This window comes from Lepus europaeus, chromosome 22 (assembly GCF_033115175.1).
Source record: "Lepus europaeus isolate LE1 chromosome 22, mLepTim1.pri, whole genome shotgun sequence".
Taxonomy (NCBI): Eukaryota; Metazoa; Chordata; class Mammalia; order Lagomorpha; family Leporidae; genus Lepus; species Lepus europaeus.
Window position 1 is genome coordinate 25,361,551 of NC_084848.1, and position 23,915 is coordinate 25,385,465.

Below are 23,915 nucleotides of genomic sequence, written 5' to 3' on the forward strand. Positions count from 1 at the left end.
ACCCAACTCCGTCCACCCTTCCGGACTCTGCAAGGTATCTTCCTGCCTCCTGCCTGCTCTTGGCCCATGGGAGTCGCTGCTGCTTCTGAACGCATGGTCACTAATTAGGTAAACAACTTGTACCACAAGAACCATCTGCTGTCTTTGCCACGTGTTCTGCCAGTTAGCTTTTTAAAAACTATTTGCAACATTCAGGAGGCGGGAACACCACGCTGGTCTCCCACACGGTGGAGCCATCACCGCTGCCTTCCCAGGTCTGCAGTAGCAGGAAGCCGGAGCCAGGAGCTGGAGCTGGGGGCACAGCCAGGCATCCTAACCGCTGAGCCAGTGCCCACAGCAGCTGTTTAACCCTTGCACTGCTTTTCCTCTTTTATGTTTGTCTCCCCAACAAAGTTCGTGCCTTTACGGCAGAGCCCCACGTGGTCTTGTGGAGAGTTTTAAACCAGTTCCCGAAGGCTATGAAGAATTTCTTCAAGATCCTAAGTTTTTTTTAAAAAAACAAGAATTTGGCAACTTTGAGGCTGTGCCACTTCCTCTCTGGCTCACCACAGCCCTCACTGTTCTTTTTATTGTCTTACCCTTTGCTGACCCACGTGGTTATCCATCTGCCTGCCCCCAGAGCCAGCTGCGTTTGTGGCCTGGCCAAGGTCTTACAAACGGTCCTCACGCAGTACCAGCAGGTTTGCCCAAGCCACCTGAGCTGTCGCTCGGTCTCCATTCCTCATGCTGCAAACACAGCTCATCTCCAAAGCTCCGTTCTTCCACAGAGGGAAAAGGAAGGGAGTCTTGCAGCCTCAGGTGTGCGGAGGGGAGGAGCGCTCCCCTCTCTCCCTGGGTATCTGTGGCCCAGAAGGAACGCATCTTCCCCAGGAGACAACGAGCACCACGCAGCGAGCGAATGCTGGGACGCCGACTTAGAGACGGGGCTCCCAGGAGCATCGTAGAGAGGGCAGAAGCTTCTGCAGGGCCAGGACCGCCTCATCCATTACAACAGGCAGCACTGGTGCCACACAGGCCACGGGCGCGGCACGAACGCCTGCCGGCTTCCGCGAGAACCGCTAACGCCCGAGGCTCATGGGGGCCCTGACTGCAGAGCCTCGTTTCTTTATTTTTAAAAAATTTTATTTATGGATTTTACCTACTTGAAAGGCAGACAGATAAACAGATATAGGGATAGACAGATAGAAAGGTGGGCAGGTGGGCACCACCCTCCTACCCACTGGTTCACTCCCCAAATGCCCACGATAGGCAGGGTTTGGCCAGGCTGAAGCCAGGAGCTCAGAACCCAGCCCAGGTCTCTCACGTGGGTGGCAGGGACTCAGCAACCTGGGCCGTCACCTGCTGCCTCCCAGGGTGTGCATGAGCAGGAGGCTGGAGCATGGCAGAGGCAGAACTTGAACCCAGGCCCTCTGATGCGGGATGTGGGTGTCCCAATGTGGCGGCTTAACCACTGTGCCAAATGCCCGTGCCTCCTTCTTTCCTGAGATTTATCCGCTCCTTTGGAATTGCTCACCAATCCCCCATCCCTGCTAGGAGTCGGAAAACGACCAATCCCTTGCCAGGTGGTAACGCCCCCTCCCCGGTCATCTCAGAGAACCCGGACGTGGTTGTATCACGGGGAACAGCGGGCTTCCTTACAGGTGCCCACAATCTGCTGAACACCACTGCTGAGTGAGGGCCCAGAGATGCTTCAGGGGCATCACTGACAGCGTCGCCCCACTCACCGGATGTCTAAGCTCCAAGGAGCAGCCTTTCCCAGCCAACCAAGTAATTCTCTGAGCAAAGACAATTCCAGAAACTAGTTAGAGGTAACATATGATTCTTCCTGCATAATGGATTCTAAACATTCACACACAGTGAAATGGACTAAGCCAAGTGTGAAGTGTAACATATGAACTGGTTTTCCATTAAAAGACTCCAGCATAACGGCATGGGAAACAGATTGATGCTGGAGAAGAGGCATCCTTCCTGGGAGGCATGAGCGAGTGCACTCTGACAAGAGGGGGTTTTATGTTCTACACGTCCACGGCAAAAACAAAGGCCAAACCACACACTTCACATTCCAGTAAGTGGAGGGGAGACAAATGCCAGCGGGCTTCTCTGAAAACAGTACCCTCTGCTTTCCTGCCTTAGCGCGATTTCACCCTGCATCCCTCCATCATTCTGGGCACTCGCTGTTACACATCTACGAGCGGCACTAAAGCATTCTGCCCATGGAGGGGGACACCAGGAAGCCCAGAGACTCACCAGGGTGCTGGGGTCAACATCTGTGTTTAAATCTAGCCACTTGGCCAGCGCCGCAGCTCACTAGGCTAATCCTCCACCTGTGGCGCCGGCACCCCGGGTTCTATTCCTGGTCGGGGTGCCAGATTCTGTCCCAGTTGCTCCTCTTCCAGTCCAGCTCTCTGCTGTGGCCCAGAAGGCAGTGGAGGATGGCCCAAGTGCTTGGGCCCTGCACCCGCATGGGAGACCAGAAAGAAGCACCTGGCTCCTGGCTTTGGATCGGTGCAGTGCCAGCCGTGGTGGCCATTTGGGGGGTGAACCAATGGAAGGAAGACCTTTCTCTCTGTCTCTCTCACTGTCTAACTCTGTCAAAAAAAAAAAAAAAAAAATCCAGCCACTTACTAGTTGTGTCACCTCGGGCACAGTTATCTTTGCCCACGTCTGCTCCAAAACGGTGACAATGAACCGTCCAAATGTCTATCGACAGGTGAACATACTATGGTACATCCATACAGTCGACTCCTACCCAGCCGCGAACATGAATGGGTTAATTAATGATCTATACAGCAACCGAGTGAACCTCAAAACCCTCCCGCTGGGTGAAGAGAATCAAGTTCTCAAAGAATACACATGTAGGCCTCCATTTATCTATGACTCTAGAAAATGCCAACTACTCCATAGTCTCTCTCTCTCTCACACACACACACACATACAGAGTTGCCCAGGGCCAGGGCAGGGGAGGGATGGGCTTGCAAGGGGCAAGGAGGAACTTCGGGGGTGATGGGAATGTTCCATGCACTAACTGGGGTGGTGGTTTCATAGGTTCAAGCACTATCAAAACTCGGACTGTGTGCTTTAAATAAACATGGCTTATTGGGTATCAATCAGACCTCAATAAAGCTCATGAAGGAAGGCTTTCCCGTAGATCTGTTGGAGAATTACACGAGCACTAGGGCTTGGGAGTGGCACATGGTGAATGTCTGGTAATAAATCACGATGCTGGTGGGTACTGCGGCACCAGAGCGAGTGTTCTCCTGGGAGGCAGAAGCCCAGGGTTTCTCTGAGTCCTGCTGTTTGTGTAATGATCTCTAAGCCTCAATTTCTTAAAACGTCCAGTGACAGATGTGGAAGGGTGGCCGGCAGAGTCCCCTAGAGCCGCCACCCTCTGACTCTAACATGGCACAGCCCCGACGGCGGCCAGGGCAACCTTCTAGCAACGGGCCTTTCAGTCTGTGCCAACTCCAGCGTTCAGAAGGCTTTGCCGTAACGTTTACGTTAAACACGTGACTCCCTGCCGTGCAGCGTTTTCCACAGTGACGAGAGTGGGGAACGTGCGATTTTGGAAATCCTTCAAGGGAGCTGGGAAGAGGCTAGGGCGGGATGGGGCTAGGCCTGGAGCAGAACGCAGCGAGCAAACCGGCTTCAGAGTACGAACTTAACTGTTCGTTCTGTGTTTCCACTTTCCTAGCAAAACACTCGAAAATCTCTTTTCCCTAGAATTTAATGTTTTCTAACTTACAAAACGAGTCTCTTGGTGCTCTGAACACACACATGGGCACCTGGGGGATGAAGACGTCGAGGAAAAGGCCCACTCGTACCCACCCCTGAGCTCCTCACACTACCAATCACCTGCCTTTGCCACCACTCAGCCACACCCTGCCTGCTGCAAATCTAGGGTTCCAACCCCACTGCTCGAGCAATCTCAACGGACACTGCTCCTTCCCCACCTGACAGCCTTGTTAATGTCTGCTGGAGACGCTGCCTCCTTGAATCCTTTGACACTTCCCCCTCAGTGGTCACCTTGCTGTCCCATGCAATCAATGGCTGGAGCCGCAGCAGATTCGCGGGGACAGGCAGAGCGAAGGTGCGGCCCGCAGCCCCCAGTCACTGTGCTGCCACTTTAGTGTTGGCAGATGACATGCTACACACGTGTCTGGGAAAACAGGACTTGGGACCAGATACGGAAGACACCTTATTCAATACTCACTGGGAATTATTAGTGAGTGGGGAAGTCTGGCAGCCATGAGGCCTTTGGTGGGTAGAGCTAAGGAGGAAGATCTGGAAATAAGAACTGACCTGTGGGGCCGGTGCTATGGCACAGTGGTTAAAGACACCGCCTGCAACGCCAGCATCCCATGTGGGTACTGGTTTGAGTCCTGACTGCTCCACTTCCAATCCAGCTCCCAGCTAATGCGCCTGGGAAAGCAGAAGATGGCCCAAGTGCTTGGGCCCCTGCACCCGCCTGGGAGACCCAGAAGAAGCTCCTGGCTCCTGGCTTCAGGTCGGCGCAGTTTTGGTCCATGCGGCTATCTGGGGAGTGAACCAGCAGATGGAAGACCTCTCTCTCTCTACTTCTCTCTGTAACTCTGTCTCTCAAATAAATAAGTAAGTGAAAATGAAGAAATGAGCCTGTCCATAAGAGATGCTGGGAAGCAGAGCAAAGTGCTGCACCATGTTGTAAGAGTGTGCTCTCAGCTCCTACAAGTCTTTGAAATTTATTTTCACTTTTATTTGAAAGACAAAGACACATACAAGAGATCTTCTATCTCCTGGTTCACTCTCCAAATACCCACTAGAGCCAGGGCTGGGCGAGGCCAAAGCCAGGAGCCCAGAACGTCACCCAAGTCTCCCATGTGGGTAGCAAGAACCCAAGTCCCTGAGCCACCACCTGCTTCCTCCCAGGGTGTGCATCAGCAGGAAGCTGTACTGGAAGCTGAGCGGCCAGGACTTGAACCAGGCACTCTGATATGGGATGCAGACACCCCAAGCGGTAACTTAACCACTGGGCCAAATGTCCAACCTGCTCATCGGCTTTTTGTGTATTTGTCTTTTTTTTTTAGATTTATTTATTTTATTTGAGAGGCAGAGTTACAGACAGAGGGAGGGAGAGACATAGAGAGAGATCTTCCATCTGCTGGTTCACTCCCCAGATGGCCACAAAAGCTGAACTGGGCTGATCTGAAGCCAGGAGATGGGAGCTTCTTCCAGGTCTGGGTGCAGGGGGCCCAAGCACTTGAGTCATCTTTCTGCCTTCCCAGGCGCATTAGCATGGAGCTGGACTGGAAATACCGGTGCCCACATGGGATGCCAAAGCCACAGGCAGAAGCTTAACCTACTAAGCCACAGCACCGGCCCCGCCCATAAGCTCTTAATGCATCCTATGGTGTGGCCTGGCTCTCTGACTTCTCGTGACTGTTCTTCTACCTTCGGACCCCTCAGAAGTAAGACGGGGCAGAGGGGCGTTTTCACACAGCTCCTGTCCTCTCCAGCCCCAGCCCCGGCTTCACTGGGCCACACACTCACCCACGGAGCTCATTTAAGTTAACACCGGTCTCTGGGCCCTGGACCCAGCAGCTGCCGCATCTGCAGAGAACCCTGCTGCGATCCCGGCCTTCTGCCTAGAGAAGCCTTTCCGGGACGGCGGCACGGTGCGGGGAACTCGGCCCGAGCATGGAGGTCCCCCAGGGTGGGGAGAGACAGGATGAAGCTTAACCCAGGTGGCTGGAGTTTGAGAAGCAGAGTCTGAGAGCCTGGGGAGCCACACGGAGCAAGAACTCCAGAAATACACGCCGAGTACCTTCACACTGTGAAGCCCCACCGAGCCGGGCAGAGAGCACCGTCAGGAAGACAGGAGCTCAACCACCCCACAGCTGATACAGAACCAAGGAGGCTTGGCTCGCACAGCCAGAGTGCAGAGACCCTGCCAAACCGCCTGGCATGCGGCAGAAACCCACCGGTGTTCAGGACAAGTCCGAGACCCGCCCTAGTAAAGCCTGAACATCATGCTCAGAAAGCGCAAGTCAATCAACAAACACACCAGTCTTCAAAGGAGGACAACAAGATCCAGACATGGAACCTGACCCCTGCCCCAGCCGGCATCCTCTCAAACTTTACGAACCAGGTGAAGAAGTAGGAAAGCAGCACTAACTGTAGCCAGAAGGAAAACTGTTTAGCAGAACCAAACCCCAAAAAGACAGAGATGGCAAGACTGGTAGTTCAAGTTGGAAAAACACAAAGAAAACCACACCAAGGCACATCCCAACCAAACTGCCGAAAATAACCGGCAAAGCACAGGAAACCTCCAAAGCGCTACAGTGGGGGAAAGAGACCCTGCTCCCGGGAGAGCACAGAATGACTGTGGACTTCTCACCAGCAACGACACAGCCCACAGGGCAGGGAGCGCTTCTGGCTGCAGAACTCGCGCTACAGAAACTGACAGACGACCGGTGGGAGGAAAACGACTCTGGGCAAACCAGGAGCTGCACAGAGGACTGTGCACAGCTGCTCGGCCTGTTTCTACAGTGAGCCTTGGGCTGACCACTACGGGCTGGGCACCGGGGACACACAGGCGAGGGACATTCGGCGTCCGGAGGGAACAGCGATCAGGCCAGCACAGGAGTTACGGAGAGGCATGTTCTGCCTGTGCTCAGAGGCTGGCTCTGGTCACGCAGCGCTGTGGCCTCGGGCGACTTCACTGCTGTGCTGTGGGTCGCTGCGCCTGTGTGGGGTCACCATCCATGGCCGGGTCTCCCTGGCCCCAAACGTTTGGGCCTGGAGGTATCTCAGATTTCTGGATTGTTTTCGGACTTTGGAATATTTGAATGGAGTCGGAGAGAGCTAGCTTAAGGGTGGGCTCCAAGTCTAAACACAAAATTTGTTCGCAGTTCATGAACACCTTCCTATACACGTGGACACATGGCCGTTTCACACAGCTTTTAGTGTGCTTGAGCTTTAACTGTGACTTGTCACACATAGTTGGGTCTGGAATTTGCCACCTGTGGCCTTGGATTCCACGGCACTTCAGACCTGAAGTCTCCGGTTGCTCAGCCTACAGTACCGTCTCCCAGGGCCATGGTGGAGGCAAATGTTTTCCTACGTACACGCCGGCAGGCTGGAGCCGGATGCGTAGTGAACCCCTAGCGCATCTCTGCTCTGGGGATGGTTACTGTGATGGGAGGGAGCGGACGGGTGGGCGAGACACAGCACAGGGAAGGCTGCTTCGGCCGTGGGGGGAAGGAGGATGGAGGGGTGGGTGCTCCAGCCAGAGGCAGCGGTCTTCATTGAGGAGTGGAGACGAGAACCTTAGCTACAGCCCGAGAAAGGCGGGGCTGGGCTGGGGCAGGGGTGCTCCCCGGAAGCCCTTCTGGTCCCCTCCCAGGGACACCCTTACCTCCTCCGTCATCTGATCCATCCGGGCTCTGCTGTCTGAGACGCTGGCTGCCCCTAGAAAAGAAGAAAAGCAGGACAGAACGTGAGTCTCGAACACAGAGACGAACCGCCCCAGTTCGCATCGCACCCCTTCTCTCTCCTAGACGAAAGCGTCCCGGGCCTGCTCTCCTCCATCACCTGGACCCAGCCTAGCGAGGCCACTGGGTCTGCAGGAACAGTTGTACAGGCTGTGTAACGCACCAGTCCAGGGGGCAGCTTCGAAGACTACGCCATGACTGCTCCTCCCGTCCTGGGGGTGTGACAGAGGGTGGCCCTGCCGCTACAGCCACGTCCTGTTTGGGGTATGACTCCTAAGATACGGCTGGGCTCACAAGCTGGCATTCACCAGGACAGACATAGTAGGAGGAGACCCGATGAGGACATGGACACAGAGTCCAGCCCTGTGGCTGAAGGTCCTCTCATGTGGGCTGGGAACAAGTCAAGCGTGAGACAGAGGAGGAAGAGCAAGCGCGACGCGTGCTGTGGGCGAGAGGCAGCAGACGGGATTCTCGGCAGCGACTGCGTGCGCGGATCGCCTGCGTCCGCCGCTCAGGAGTGTGGCGGAAGGCGCTTTGCTGAAATAAAGCCCCGGTGCCCAATTCACGCCTCCCGCCGGGGTCCCAGCAGCACAGTGACACGCAGCCCAGGCCAAGGACGCAGCATCTCATGCAGTGTTTTATAAACTCCGGGTCACGACCCACCAGTGAGTCATGAAGCCAATTCAGCACATCGCCACCAGCCTGCTGTTTTCTTTCTGCTTCCTTCTTTTTTTAAAATAGCATAAAAAAAGAGTATGCCACAAAGAGGAAGGTTGTGGGGCTGGCACTGTGGCATAGCGGGTTAAGCTGTTGCCTTTGGTGCTGGCATCCCTTATGAGTGCTGGTTCGAGACCCAGCTGCCCCACTTCCAATTCAGCTCCCTGCTAATGTGCTTGGGAAGGCAGTGGAGGATGGCCCAAGTGCTTGGGCCGCTGCACCCACATGGGAGACCAGGAGGAAGCTCCTAGCCCCTGGCTTCAGCCTGGCCCTGTCCTGGCTGCTGTGGCCATTTGGAGAGTGAACCAGTGGATGGAAGATCTCTTTCTCTCAGCCTCTAATAAATAAATAAAATAAATCTATTAAAAGAGAGAGAGAGAGAGAAAAGCTAGGTACTATGCAAATGCTAGGTTTTGAGCTTTACTTATACCATGTATATATACCAGTCTTACGTATAGTCCAGCCCGCTACCACGTGGATGGTAGTTTTGTGATTCAAGGCAGGCTAAAAACAGCGGCCTGCAAGGATGCTGCCTGGAAGTCCTGCCTCCCGCAGGCCGCCAGGGACCGGAGCTCAGGTAAGGAACTGGGGCTCAGGGCCGTTTCTGGCAGACACACTCCCTTTCCACCTTCCGGGAAGCAGGCTGCCGGCAGGGCCTGTGTGCTGCCTGTGTGGTCCAACCCCAGGCCCTGTAGGCCGCGCACAGAGCTGTGGTCGGCACAGCCACTGCTGCTGCCTCCCAAGTCTCTGTGCCAACAGAAGCAGCTCTCCGAGAGCTGGGAACCTGGTGAGGACAATAACTCCTGTGAGCCACCCGTAGGCACACAGCACTGCTCAGGGCTTGTCAGGGATGCTCAGCCCAGGCAGCACCGCCTCAAACCATGGGAAGGAGCTGAGGCAGGTTTCAGGAGCACCACTGAAACAAAATCACGGATCTACTTGAAAGGCAGAAGGGGGAGAGAGAGGGAGAGGGAGAGGGAGAGGGAGAGGGAGAGGGAGAGGGAGAGGGAGAGGGAGAGACCTTCCATCCACTGGGTCACTCTCCAAATGCCTGCAACATCCAAGGCTGGGTTGGGCCCAATCCAAGAGCCAGGAGCTCCATCCGGGTCTCCCATGTGGGTGGTAGGGCCCCAGGTACTTGAGCCATCACCTGCTGCCTCCCAGGGCTGAGCTGGTTACTGATGAGGCTGAAACTAGAATCCAGGGCCCCACAATGGGACACAGAAGGTTAAGCTGCCACTTGTGACTCCAGTATCCCTCATCAGAGTGTTGGTTTGTGTCCCAGCTGCTCCACTTTTGATCCAGCTCCCAGCTAATGTGCTTGGGAAAGTAGTGGAAGATGGCTCAAGTGCTTGGGCCCCTGCACTCATGTGGGAGACCTGGCTGAAGCTCCTGGCTTCAGACTGACCCATCCCTACCTGTTGCAGCCATTTTGGAGCGTAAACTAGCAGATGGAATTAACCTTAAAAAAAAAAAAAAAAAAAAAGGAAACCAGACTGAATTTCCCCTCCCGCCTTCCACCCTGGATTTCCAATCCTTTGTCCGAAGCCTTTTCAAAGGCCGATGTTCTCACGCCCCTGGGGCACCAGGACGCCTGCCTGCGTTCAGTGTGCGCACGCCCCTTCTGGTCTTTTCCTGTTTAGAGGAGGAGGCAACATAAGTTTGCACAGACAGGGGACTGGAAGTTGCGGGGAACCCCTTAAATAGGCAGCTCACAGGCAGTGGTGCTTGACAGCCACACCTGGGAAGCCTTTTCAATGTCCACGTGCAAGGTCCTACCCACCAGGTCCCCTGAGGCAGAAACTTCTAGAAATGGGACCCAGTTGTGATTCTGAGAATGACTGCTCTGAATCTTATTTCAGATATTAGGCAAGAATAAGCAAACAGACCCACCTGCCTCTTCCTCCATGTTTTTTTTTTTTTTTAACGATTTATTTATTTGAAAGGCAGGGTTAGAGAGAGGCAGAGACAGAGAGAGAGAGAGAGAGAGAGAGAGAGAGAGAGAGAGAGGTCTTCCATCTGCTGGTTCATTCTTCAGATGTGCTGAACTGAAGCCAGGAGCCTGGAGCTTCCTCCAGATCTCCCACACAGATGCAGGGGCCCAAGGACTCTGGGCCCTCTTCTCCTGTTTCCTAGGCAGAGAGCTGGACCGGAAGTGGAGCAGCTAGGACCCGAACTGGCGCGCATATGGATGCTGGCACCGCAGGCAGAAGCTTTAACCACTATGCCACAGCGCCGGCCCCCCTCCTCCTTTTTAAGGATTCATTTGCTTATTTGAAAGGCAGGATGACAGAAAGAGAGAGGAGAGACTGAGACAAACAGATCTTCCATCTGCTGGTTCACTCCCCAAATGGTTACAACAGCTGGGGCTGGGCCAGGCTGAAGCCAGAAACCAAGAACTCCATCCAGGTCTCCCACATGGGTGCAAGGGCCCAAGTACTTGAGCCGTCACCATCTGCTGCCTTCCCAGGCACATTAGCAGGAAGCTGGATCAGAAGCAGAGCAGCCGGGACTTGAACCAGTGCTCTGATATGAGAGGCTGGTGACGCAGACGTCAGCTTACCCCACTGGACCACAACACCGGCCAACCTCCTCCTTGTGCGCTGCCTGCTTTCTCCCACCAGAAGTGTTAGTGAACGTGGCCTTGACCCAAAGGCTGGGCGAGGAAGAAAGAGCAAGAGGCTGAACGGTGCAGGAAATGAAGCTTCCACTCCTGAGTGACCCTAGGTCGGCTTACCTCCAAGGTGCTCATGGAAACGGAGCAGGTGTCCCCACCGCGGCCGGCTGGGAGCAGTTCAGATGCCATTAGATTAGAGACACCAGCTCAACAGCCAAATGCAAAACATGGAGGCTGGGGCCGGCACTGTGGCATAGCGGGTAAAGTAGCGGTTCGAGTCCGGCTGCTCCACTTCCGATCCAGCTCTCTGCTATGGCCTGGGAAAGCAGTAGAAGATGGCCCAAGTCCTTGGGTCCCTGCACTCATGTGGGAGACCCAGAGGAAGCTCCTGGCTCCTGGCTTCAGATGGCCCAGGGGACTAGAAGTTGCGGGGAACCCCTTAAATAGGCAGCTCACAGGCAGTGGTGCTCGCCAGCCACACCTGGGAAGCCTTTCCAACATCCATGCACTAGGTCCTACCTCCCAGGTCCCCACTGTGGCCAACTGGGGAGCGAGCCAGCGGATGGAAGATCTCTCTCTGCCTCTCTTTCTCTGTGTAGCTCTTTCAAATAAATAAATAAATCATTAAACAAAATGGAGACTTTGAAAAGGTAACTAAACGCCAGGCTCCTTTTCTAAGGGCTACTGCATCACCTACAGGTGGCTCCAGCCACGCCGCAGAAGGATGGGAAAGTGAACCTCCTCCTCCCCCTGCTTCCGTGTGGAGCAGGTGACGGGGGAGGACACGCCGTCGCCCCCCCCTTCCCAGGCAGGGAGGGCTGCACTCCACCCATCAGTGAGGGGCAGAGGGCAAATCGCGGCTGTCCGGGTGCGCTCCTTCCCATCTCACCGGAAATGTTCCGCAATCAAGTGGCCGTGTTCTTTCAACGTCAGCCTCTTGGGCAGGGGACGTTGCGGTTAGGGTGTGGCGTCTGCACCCAGGTTTCTCTGGGACCTACACTTGGCTTTTCCTCCAAGGCGGGAGGTAGTGGCTCTCAGCTCTCAGGGGAGGGCCTGCTCACAGGCCCCGGCAGGCGCCGGCCCCACTGCCACAGACCAGGACGATGGCCGGGTGCCAGGTGCTGTCCACTGGCTGCCATTACACAAGGCATCAGCACAGAAAGTTCATGGAAGACGCGCGTCATGAAAGCACTATGGGCGGATTCCAAAAGTTTGGTACCAAAACGAACTCAACTTTTAATTCCATTTACCCACAGACTCTTTGAAGTGCTTTTGCCTAATAGGACAAGTTACATATAAGACTATGCATGATCTTATTTCTAAAATTAATTAATTTTTATTTATTTGAAAACCAGAGAGACACAGAGAGATCTTCCGTCTGCTGTCTGACCCCACCAAATGCCTGCAGCAGCTGGGGGAGGGGCATGCGGAGCCAGAAACTCCATCCAGGTCTCCCACACAGGTGAACCATCACCTACTGCCTCCCAGGGTCTGAACAGCAGGAAGCGAGACGGGAAGAGGAGCCGGGATTCTAACCCAGGCCCTCCGGTCTGGGATGGGAGCACCGCCCTGTGCCGTGCTGAGTTAGCACGTTTCCTGGTTTCACTGTTTCACAGGCGAGGTGGCCAGGGCTCGGCCACCTGCACAGGCCTGCAGGCCAGCCTGGGCCGTCTGCCTCAGAGCGCCTCTGCAGCCCGCAGTGGGGAACTGCAGGCAGCTCCAGGCCACGGGAGATGCTCGTGCACAGGCCCGGCTTCCCGTCCAGGGAGAGTTTCCTAAGATGGGGACACGCTTTCAACTTAGGCCAGGGCTGCGCTGTGCCGGGAAGTTAACGCTGGTTTAATTGTTCCGTGTGATTTACTACTTAATATGTTTTATTTACAACTCGGCAGCTTGAGTTACAGCGATAGAGAGATCCGGTCTGCCTAGGTCACCTTTCCCGCCGCGGTCCCTCCTTCTCGCATCTCCTCTGACCGGACACAGCGGCTTCCTCTGTCACTCAGACAGCAGGATTCGGCCCACGGAGGAGAAGCGCGATCCCATCACAGCGGACCCTGGAGAAAGAAGCGCTCCCTGCTGCCTCGGGGGCCTGGCCCAGCCACCGTGGTCTCAGCCCCCAGGACCCCCAGCTGCAGCATCGCGCCAGCTCCTGAGGCCACATGCCCCTGCCCCCCATCCTGCCACCGGGTCGAAGGCCCCAACGCTGCCCGGCAGGCTGCGTGCTGAAGGGTGAAAGACGGCCGTAACGCAGGCATCAGCTGGGCTCAGACGCTGCGCGGCTTAATGGAGGACTGCGGAGCTGTAAATGGAGATGAAGCACCACGGCTCAGAGGGCTGCCAGGGAGCTGTCTTCATGCTGCATGACAATGCTCGGTGGCTAATTAGACACCGTTAACCTATTTTAGCAGGGGACATAACTGGGATAAATGGGGGGAAGTGTCCTTGAAGTCACTTCATATCCACAGCATACACTGGACCCTAGACTCGCCTCCCTGTGCAAGACAGACAGGCTCCGGATGGCCCGAAGTGCAGGCCCCAGGGGTCCCCCCAGGGCAGGCCCTCTGCCAGCCCACCCCTCCCCCATGCAGTGGCCTCTGACCCCAGGAAAGATGGTGAAGGGCTTGGACAAACGGTTACCGCGGCGACTGACTCAAGGTGAGCAAAATGGTTAAAGCCACAGTTAGGCCCTCCCAGGGCTCTCATTACAAAAAAAAAGAAGAAATTCTGCAGCCAGGGGAACAAATGTATCCAGTGCAACTGGCCGAGGAAGAGCAGGTAGGAGACACCAGCTCACATGGGGCCAAAGATCCCTCAACGTTTTAAAAATGCATCACTTCTCTCTAGAGGAAAAGAAACGCAAATGCCATCTTCAGGCAAGGCTTTCTGCCCTCACAATCATAAAACATGAATGCCTCCATATGTCACTGAGGCCGACCCTGTGGGGGCCGAGGGAAAGCAGGCAGCCTGCCCCAGCTTACACCGCGTGGCCGGCAGGTCCCAGTCCAAGGCCCTGCTCTGCACCTGCTGGGACTCACCAGCGCGCCTCCACAGCACGGCCCCAATGGAGGACAGGCAGAACGTGCCACTGCAGTCCTGGCCACGCTGGCTGCCCAGGGTCACACAGTGCATTGGCTAACTGGGACCCCTCTGCTCCAGGACGGCCCCAACACCTGTCATCCTGCTGCAGAGCCAGAGTCCTGAATGGAAGTCTTCCCTGGCCTGTATTTCTCATAGCTAAAATCTCTCCTTGCCCTCGGTCCCTAGATCTTGCCACGCATGTGTTCTGCATCCAGCACAGATCTGTGGGTACTGCATGTTCTTCCTTCTTTTGAAGACAAGCAGGTACCTCTAGCACCCAGACTTTGGCACTTTGCAGGGTTAGGCCACCGAGATCACATTTAGCTCCTGCTGGTGCAGTTCATCAGTAAGGTACCCAGTAGCAATCTACAAAGCCAGGTCCACGTCCTGCCTGCAGATGTCGAGCCCCACCCGCTGGAAGGTAGGGTGAATTAGAAGACAATTCCTGGGTGAAGTCTGCCCCCTGCTGGTGAGATTAGAAATAACATCTTTGTTCTGATTCAAATAGGCCGTCTATTTCATTTGTGCAGCTGGACATTGCAGAAGTCTGAGCCTGCAAATCTCTGTTATAAAAAGGAGGGCTGGCAGGACTAGAGCAGCATTAAATGCTGGCTTGTAATCGAGATTTTGCCATCGCTGTGATCAGAGGGGCTGGAAGCTGACGGAAAAGCATGTGTCTCACCAGTCCTAGAGAAACACACCCGTGAGGATGGAGGGTGGAGAGTGAAGAGAAACAAGGCAGTGTGACTGGGACAAGCAGGAATCATGTCCCCACAGGGCAGGGGCAGGCTCCTCGGGGCTTCTGGGAACCTGCTGCGATTCAGTTTTAACTGGGGGATGGACTGGGTCTTCGACGACTCCTGGAGGGAATTTTCCACGCTGGGATGGAGAAACCTGCAGACTTCCTTCTAGTCACTAACTCATTGACTTCTCTGCTCCTCTTTTACATCCTGTGGTCCCCACAAACCCATAAATCCACGCAAACCCATCAGGACCAAACAGCAGGCGGCTTATGCTGACGGCAGGGCCCACGAGCAGCCACAGCATCCGAGGCCACTGAGGGAGGACAGGGCCATGTGTGGTGGCCTCCTGGGAGGCTCAGGATCCTCCTGAACGAAGGCAGGGCCGGCGTCGTGGCGCAGCGGGGTAAGTCGTGGCTGCGACGCCAGCACCCGCGTGAGCGTGGGTTTGAGATCTGGCTACTCCACCTCCAATGCAACTCCCTGCTTACGTCTCTGCTTGGCGGGAAAGCAGCAGACGGCCCAAGTGCTTGGGCCCGTCACCCACATGGGAGACCCAGATGGAGCTACGGGCTCTTGGCTTCGGCCTGGCCCAGACCTGGCTGCTGCGGCCATTTGCGGGAATGAACCAGTGGATGGAAGATCTTTCTCTCTCTGTCTCTCCCTCTGTCTCTGTCACTCTGCCTTTCAAATAATAAACAAATCTTTTACAGAGATAGAGATAGAGATAGAGACAGAGATAGAGATAGAGACAGAGATAGATACAGATATCTGAACCAAGGATACCTTGGCACTTCAAGACATGGCCTTATGTGTACTGCCCACAGTGGAACCCCAAGTTGGTGCAGCCACCAGTAACCAGCTGTGCTGGGGGTAGCGTGGGTCAAAAATTAAAATCACTGGCAATCCGCCTGGCCCAAAAATCCCTGCGACTTTACGAGGGGCTTCCATTTGGCATGCATTCAAGGGGCCTCAGAGAGCGCAGGGAACAATGGAATTCAAAGACTGGCGGCGGAGAGGCGCTGACAGAGTTCCTGGGAAACGCGCGTCCTGCATAAACTGACGGGTTTACGTCTTCACAGGCCGCCGCCGCCGCTGCTTCCGCGTCAAAGCCGCTCTCGCTTACTTCTCAGTAAACGACTGCAAAGAAGCAGGTGTGATGTTCAGAGATGCATTTTATTTTCCAGAGCGCGGATCCTTCAAAGGGACAACAAGGAGCCCGTTTATGTCGGGAGAATTTTAACCAATGGCTGGCATCTCTGATGGCTCCCTCCCGGCTCTGGGCTGCTCCCGCTGCACAGCGCCAGTCCCCCGCAGCAGACGCTGGCGGGCTCAGGGGATGCAACTTTTTCTCTTTGGAAGTTTTTTTGCTCGATACGATGGCTCCATATGATCAACGTCGCCACTCTGTGAGGGTCCCCGGGGGGGGTGGGGCAGAAAGCCGACTTCCTTCCAGCAGACTCGCGCCGGCACACACAGCAGAGTGCATGGCCTTTGCGTGAACTTGAGATAAAAGCTGCAGCTCTCCGGTTTGAGGACGGGCGTGGCTGCAGACCGCCAGGCACAGTCTGTTCTGCTAATTAGCTGCATGACCTTGGGCCATGGGGCAAGGGGATGTTAGCGTTAGCAGGAACTCGCAGCCGCCTCACCTCTGCAGCCTGTGCTTTGTGCATCTCCAAGTGAAAGGGGCCAGCCCCCCCACCCCTGCCCCGTGCAGCCTCCCCGTGAACACTGTTCTCTGGCGCCTCCTGAGCAGCCCCTTAGGGAGAGAGGCCTTCCCATTTCCAATCATTTTTAGGGACTAGAACGTTAAGCCAAACTCGCTTCCTATCTAAGACTTTACAGCGTCTTCCTCCTCGGTTCTCCTCTCTCCTTCCTTAGCTGTTGTCAACCCTGCTGCGGCCTTCCCGACTGCCCGACGGAATTCTACTGCCCCGTCACACCCCTGCTCTCCACATCCCCAGGGGTCTCCTTCCTGCTTCACGTGACTTCCGCGGCCCCTGCCCCAGGCAGTTGGCAACAGGGCGTCTGCAGAGACCTGCTGGGGACCCTGCAATCTCAGGAACCAGCCCTCCTATCTCCAGGGTCAGCGAGCACTCAGGGGGGCCCAGGCTCCGTCACCCAGGGTCCGGCCAGCCAGGGTGGGCCTGCTGAGCTGGACTCCTGGGCCTCACTCTGCACAGCCAGCTTGAAGCCAGGGCTTTTGAGCAGGGGTTCTGGAGCCAGAAGATGCTATGACTTTGACATCTGCCCTCTCCAAAAATCCGTGTTGCTAGGAGGTGCACCTGAACATGACCGGTGAGGCGCACCCAATCCAGTTTAGTGAGCTGTGGCCTTCAGAGGGTGCTCAGGCCTAAAAGGACCAGAGAGGCAGCAAGCATAAGACACCCGCACCCTACGTCAGAGGACCTGGGTTTGATTCCTGGCTCCGGCTCCTGATTTCAGCTCCCCGCCAACGCAGACCCTGGGAGACAACAATGATGGCCCCAGAAACTGGGTCCATGCCGCCCGCGTGGGAGACCTGGATTACATTCCTGGCTCCTCAGCCCTGGCCGTTGTGGGCATTTGGGACGTGAAGCAGTGGATGGGAGCTCTCGCTGCCTCTCAAACTAATAAATACAGTTTTAAAAGTAAAGGGCTGGATGGAAGTCACGAGGCCCTTTGGCCCCTTCTACCTTGCGCCCTGCGGGGCACCACGGCCAGCCTTCGCCAGGCACTGCTGGCACGCTGGTATCTGGCTCACCAGTCTCCAGAGCTCTGAGCAGCAAGTCTGTAGGTTGTGGCAGCTTGTCTGGCAGCAGGAACGCGCCGAGAGGATGTGGGCTCAGACGGGAGTGTCGCCACTCACCATCTGCACACTCGGGCGAGTCACTTGAAGGCTGCAGAACCGGTAAGGTGCCAGACTTGACTTTGTAAGTAGGAGCAAACGCGCTGACTCGGGCAAAGCCCTGAGCAGCCCCTGCTTCACGACACAGACGTGTTCTGAGAAACGCGTCACCGGGCAGCACATCCGGCACCGCGGGAACACCACAGAGTGTGCTTCCACAAGCCAGCATAGCTATGACATCACGGGGTGGCACGGTCACACATGTCACGATGCACCGACATGTCACCACGCACTGTGTGACTGCCCCTGGCACGCGGGAGGCCTCGGTGGCCAGCAGCTGCTGCTGCCTTTTTTATTGTTAGGGTCATTAGTACTATTCTGGCCAGTGCTGCTTATCCCCGTTCGGTCCTGAGGCTGAACTCCAGCCCAGACATGGGTGCCGGCTTAGGTGTGTCCAGCTGAGTCGCTCCAATTCTTTTTATTTATTTATTTATTTATTTAGGTATTCTTCTTCTTTTTAAAATATTTTATTTTATTCATCTGAACGACACACAGAAAGAGAGAGAGAGGTTCACTCCCCAAATACAACATCAAGGGCTGGGCCAGGCTGAAGCCAGGATCCAGGAACTTGAATCCAGTTGTCTCCATGAGTGGCAGAGGCCCATCACTGGAGCCATCACCTGCTGCCTCCCAGGTCTCCATTAGCAGGAAGCTGGGAATGAGCGGAGCTGGGACTCAGGCCCAGGCACTCTGACACAGGACACAGGTGTCCCGAGCATCGTCTGAACCACCGTGCCGAATGCCTGCCCTGCCTTGTCCACTTTGCCTCCAGGGACCCGTCACCCCTGCTTGCACACAGCCGGGGCTCACAGCCGCAGCCGGCACACCCAGCGGCCTGCCTTCCTCCCCTGACCTGCTGACGCTCCCACTGAGCACGCGGCAATCTGCCCAGCTCACAGAGCCTCGCCCGCTGCCTGCTGCCGTCTACAACAACCCGACCACAACCTCCAGGTTCGCGGCATGTACTTCTCTCGGTTTTTTTCCGTCTCCTGCCTTACTTTTTCCTGTCTTCTGGTTCTCTTCTTCCATTTCACTGGCTTCTTACCAAAAAAGCCACTTTTATCTCTGGCTCTCAACTCTGTTCTGTAGGACTGCCCACTTGTAGGAAGCTTCCAGCATTAGGTGCGATCGTTCCTGTGTGCTTAGCACAGCTCACCCTCTGCCTCGCGCGGCCCCGTGTTTCCCACAGGACAGCCTCACCCGCTGCCCTCTGCATCTTAGCTTGACGGGGTCATGCCACAGAGAACAGCCTGCTCCTACTAGAGAGTCATCTCCCCCTCCCCTTGACTCAAACCCCAGCCAGAGACAGCCCAGACCTCGCCCAGCCTCTCTAGCACTGAGGGGGAGCCAGTGCCACACGCTGACCAATGAGGAAGACGGAGCAGCCCCCGAAGGGTGCACAGCTCTCTCCCTTGCCTCCAAAACACAAGTCCTTGTAAAGAAAGAGCCCTGCACCTTCACGTCCATGCAAAAACAGGTGATGCCCGGGGGCCTAGCAGCCATCACACACCAGCAAGGCGCACGCTAAGGATGGGGTACATGAGGAAGGGAGAGGCGCCGCCCCTCCTGGCTCCATGGTGCTGCCCCGGCGGCGGAGCCTCTCGTTTCCGAGACAAAGCCTTTCTGCTGAAGCCTGCTGGCTCGCGGGTTCTCTGTGTGTGCAGACCATCGCAGCCCTGCCTGGCAGCATGCTTCCTGGCAAGCCAGGGCCCACTGCGGCCCAGAAGGAACACGAGCCCACGGAAAGCCAGACTCCCATAATCCTGAGCAGGCAACCTCAGCACAGGGTCTCAGGAGAGACGGCAGTGATCTGGAATGGACACAAGGAGTGCAGTTCTCAGGGCAGGGATGCGAGACGTGGCCAGTGCGGGCCAGAGGCAGGCAGGCCGCTGTGGGAGGAAAGCACGGGCCGGAGGTCCCGCTGTAAGCCCCGGGGACGACGGGGCCCCGAGAAGGCTGCACGCTGGGATTGTACAGTGAGAAACAGCTGCACGTGGTCTTCTTCCAAGTGTGGACTTGGCTTCCTGGCACACCCGTTCCTAAACCCTTGGGATTTCTGACGTGCTAGGTGTCTCCGTGTCTGCTAATCGGATGACTGACGGCTGGGCGCTCCTGGGTGGGCTCAGGATGAAGGCTGTTGCCGAGGAAACCAAACACATGATTCGAAGTCTGGAACTTTCGGTCCTGCCCACCAACATCTGCAGCCCCCTGCTCCCCAACCTCCGGGGAGGGGAGATGGGTTGAAGGTTGACTCGATCACCAATGACCAGTGATATAATCAATCATGCCTCCACAAGCCCCAGAGGACCGGTCCTAAGTGCGTCCAGGCTGGCGAGAAGGAACGGATCTACGCACTGGACAGAGCTCCTGAGCTGGGGCCCCTCCTGAGCCCCACCCTGCATAGCCTTCACCTGGCTGCTCTTCTTCAGGGAATCTGCAGTGCAGTCCTTCCCTGAGCTCTGGAGCGCGCCAGCCCGTTAGCAGAACCTGGACAGGGGCCGCGGGAGCCTGGTTTGTAGCTGGTGGGCCGGCAGCCCAGGGAAAACCACCTGGCGCTTGCAACTGCGTGTGAAGTGAGCGCAGTCTTGGGGACAGGCTCTGGAGCTCTGGGACTTGATACTAACTCAGGTGGAGAGCGTCCGTCCGAGCTAAACCACAGGACAGGCAGCGGGGCTCCACGGGGCACGAGCTCAGTGCGTGGGGACAGCCAGGTGTGGAGCCAGCAGAGAAGCCGTGGGCATCCTGACAGCACCAGGAGACGGTCTTCACGAGGCACAAACAGGGCCCTGCGCGGGTTAGCGCATTTCTCTCCACAGCTACAAAATGACCATGCCGTGCCCCGTGAGAAGGGCTTTCACAACACCTGTGACGGCATGCCCTTCGGGCCGCTGGCCACACAGGTGTCCACACGTCAGTGGCTCCTATCCTCCACAGGCTGCAGCTGTGGCTGGAGTTCGAGGCCCTGCTCTCCTGGCCCCTCCTACAATCGTATGGCTCCTATAGCCACACAATTGCTGCGCGTCAGCCAGCATGGTGTGAGATGCTAAACACACTGCGTGTCTGAACCTCCACGACGCTGGCCGCTGCACCCTGAGGGCCTGTCCCCGCCCCCGCATTAGCCAGCTGCTTCCTGTCACAGATGAGAACAACCTGCTTCCAGCGGCCGTCTTGATGCGAAGTTACCTTTCAAACACGCGGTTTGAGGCGGGGTGAGCCTTCGAGTTAACTTAGAGTTAACATGGAAGAGACGGGGCCCGTGGGTGCTGAGCCCACTGCGGGGGTGGGGGTCTGCCCTGCGCCTCTGCTCCCTCCTGCATCCCATCCCCAGGGCTCTGCGCAGTGCCCGCTGCCTTCCCTGTCCCTCCCTTGCTTCCTGCCCCCTTTGGCGAAGTGACAGACAGAATGTTAACCAACCATGTGGTCCTTACCTACCGCATACGCGCGGATCAAACTGCCACGCTGCACCCTGTAGATGCAGACCATCGCTGTATGGCTGTAAAAGTTTCTTAAATTATGTTTTCCTTTGCTGAAAAGAAAGCTCCAACTCCCAAGCTTCCCACGCTCCAGGCTTGTATATCTGGGGCTCCCCAGAACCAGAACACCCTGCACATGAAACAGGGAACTTTGAGATCTTCTAGTTCAAACCGCTCGGGGAACCCTGGCCCAGACTTGCCGGCAGGCCACACAGTGAGTGAGTGGCAGAGGGGACAGGCACGCAGATGTCCTGACCCCTGACAAAGCAGGGTGGCTCAGAATTGGCCTCCAAGGCAGCTTCCGGCCACACTAACCCGCTCTGCACTGCTCTGGTCTACTCTGCCCCCGCCTCCTCCAGGAGTCACAAGCCTGAAAACCAGAGGCAGAGGCTGCCACAGCACAGGAACCAGTACCTGGCTCCCAAGCCGGCTGCCTGGGAATGGATCCAGCTCTTGGAGGGCACTGCAGGGTTAGGAGGGGCGATCATTTCCAATGCCTAATTGAGCTTAATGACCAGCCTAATTAAGCCTTTTAATGGCAGGGTGGCCGTGGCCTTGGCTCGTGCCCCTAAGTGCAGCAGGCATCCTCTGGGCTCACCTTCTGGTGACTGGGCAGCCGGGCTGGTGCACAGCTCTGCACGCAGGTAACTGATGCAGGTTAGAAAGCCTGGGTCACACACTCAGGCCCTGTGACGATTCTCACAGGTGCAACATGTCGGAAGGAGGGCAAGACAGCCCTCAGGAATGCAGACCAAGGCTCTACCCTGTGCAAAGGTGCTATGTACCAGGTGTCCTGGGGCATAAGAACAACAGGCAGGAAGCCCAGGGGAGCAGGACTCCTGCAGTCAGACTCACCTGGGCTGAAGCCCTGCCTGGCTCCTTACTAGCTCTGTGACTTCGAGCAACTTACTTAACCTTTCTGAATGCCAGCTTGGCCATCTGCAGGGATGATAATAGGACCTATATCACGGGGCTGTTTTGAGGATAAACACATGCTTTTGTGTGTCCAGCACAAAAGTCAGAAGAAATGGTGTGTGTGTGTGTGTGTGTCTGTGCTACTTGGGTATGCGTCCGTGTCCACACCACAAGAGGGCCAGGTAATACACGTGGGCTGTCCACAACAGGTTCCACAGCCTGGCTGTACAATATGTTCCCAAGGATGAAGCTGCAAATTTTATAAAGATTAGCGCTATTTTAAAAAAATCAGGAGGTTGCAGGGGCTGGCGCTGTGCGTTCTCTGCTGCTTGCAGACCATCGCAGCTGTGTGGAAGATATGGAAGATGCTCCTGGTTCCGGCTTCTAATCAGCCTGGCTCCGGCCGTTGCAGCCATTTGGGGAGTGAATCAGCCGATGGAAGACCTCTCTCTGTCTCTCCCTCTCTCTATCTGTAACTCTACCTCTCAAAATACATAAATAATAATTTTTAAAAATAAAATAGAAAATCAGGAGGTTGGGGCCAGCATTGCGGCACCGTGGCTAAAGCCACCGCCTGCAATGCCAGCATCCCATATGTGTACCAGTTCATGTCCCAGCTGCTCCACTTTCAATCCAGTTCCCTGCTAATGTGCCTGGGAAAGCAGCGGAAGATGGCCCAAGTGTTTGGGACTACGCCACATATATGGGAGACCTGGAGGAAGCTCCTGGCTCCTGGCTTCAGCCTGGCTGATCGCTGGCCATTGCAGCTAACTGGGAAGTGAACCAGCGGATGGTTCTAACTCTTTCAAATAAATATATAACTAACTCTTTCAAATAAATATCTAAATCTTAAAAAAAAAAAATGGGGTTGAGAGTGGCAAACAAAACAAAACCCTAAATGTCTACCCACAAAGGATTATTATGGAGTATAAAAACTGAGGTCAGTCTGTCTACACGTACCAAAAGAGCCCCAAGGTCTTAAAAAGATTTTTTTTATAACGCATTTTTATTTATTTATTTTCATCTTATTTGAAAGGCAGAGAGACAAAGAGAGGGCAATCTATCTGCCTTCTGTTGGTCCAGTCCCCAAATGCTCACAACAGCCGGGACTGGGTCAGATCAAGGCCAAGAGTCCAGAACTCAATCCAAGTCTCCCATGTGGGTGTTACCGCGGTGCCAGGTAAATTCTGTCGTCTCAGAATTTTTACATCACCAAGTGTTTCTCAGTTTACTTGTACAACTAAAAGGGCTTCTCAGAGTTGCTTCTCAGAGCGACTTCCCCAGCAATGGTGGGCTTCCAACAGACCCCACCCGGCTCTGGGATCTCATAGGAGATTGGATGAGAGACTCTTAACTTTCTGGTCTGGCAGATCCTTGCACTCTGTGTCAGTCAGAGAAGCAGAAGAACATTCCGCAGCAGACTGCGCCCTTGGCTACTGCAATGTACAGGATATTTCTGGGGCTGCTCTTTTCCCTCCTGACCCTACAGACCCTCTGACTCTCCAACAACCCTACTCTGGTCACTGGAGAATTTCACTTGTGCAAAACCAAAATCCAGAAAGGGCTCGAGTCAAAGCCTGCACAGGACATGCTGGGAACCCATGCTAGAACCACTCTTGGTTTTTAATTACAATTATAGTCAAGGGTAGCTTAATTTATTTAGACGGGGTAGGACCATGGCATAGTAGGTTAAGCCTCTGCCTGCAGCGCCAGAATCCCATAGGGGCACCAGTTCAAGTCCCAACTGCTCCATTTCAAATCCAGCTCTCTGCTAATGGCCTGGGAAAGCAGTGGAAGATGCCCCATGTGTTTGGGCCTCTGTACCTGCATAGGAGCCCTGGAAGAAGCTCCTGGCTCCTGGCTTCAGCCTGGCCAGGCTCCAGCCATTGTGGCCGTTTGGAGAGTGAACTAGCGGATGGAAAATCTTTCTCTCTGTCTCTCTCTCTCTGTGGTAACTCTGGGTCTCAAATAAATAAATAAATAAAGAGAACATAGAACATCTCTGCTTGCTCTACACCC

The 23,915-nt window shown here is 55.5% G+C and overlaps 1 protein-coding gene across 1 annotated transcript in view; it reads right to left on the reverse strand.

The window, feature by feature from the left end:
• IFT43 (intraflagellar transport 43) overlaps positions 1 to 23,915 on the reverse strand; it is an 85,070-nt gene that overhangs the window by 13,974 nt on the left and 47,181 nt on the right. The window contains exon 4 of the mRNA XM_062181034.1: positions 7,394 to 7,446. Within this exon, the coding sequence (XP_062037018.1) occupies positions 7,394 to 7,446 (53 nt within the window). The remainder of the gene's footprint in view (positions 1 to 7,393; positions 7,447 to 23,915) is intronic.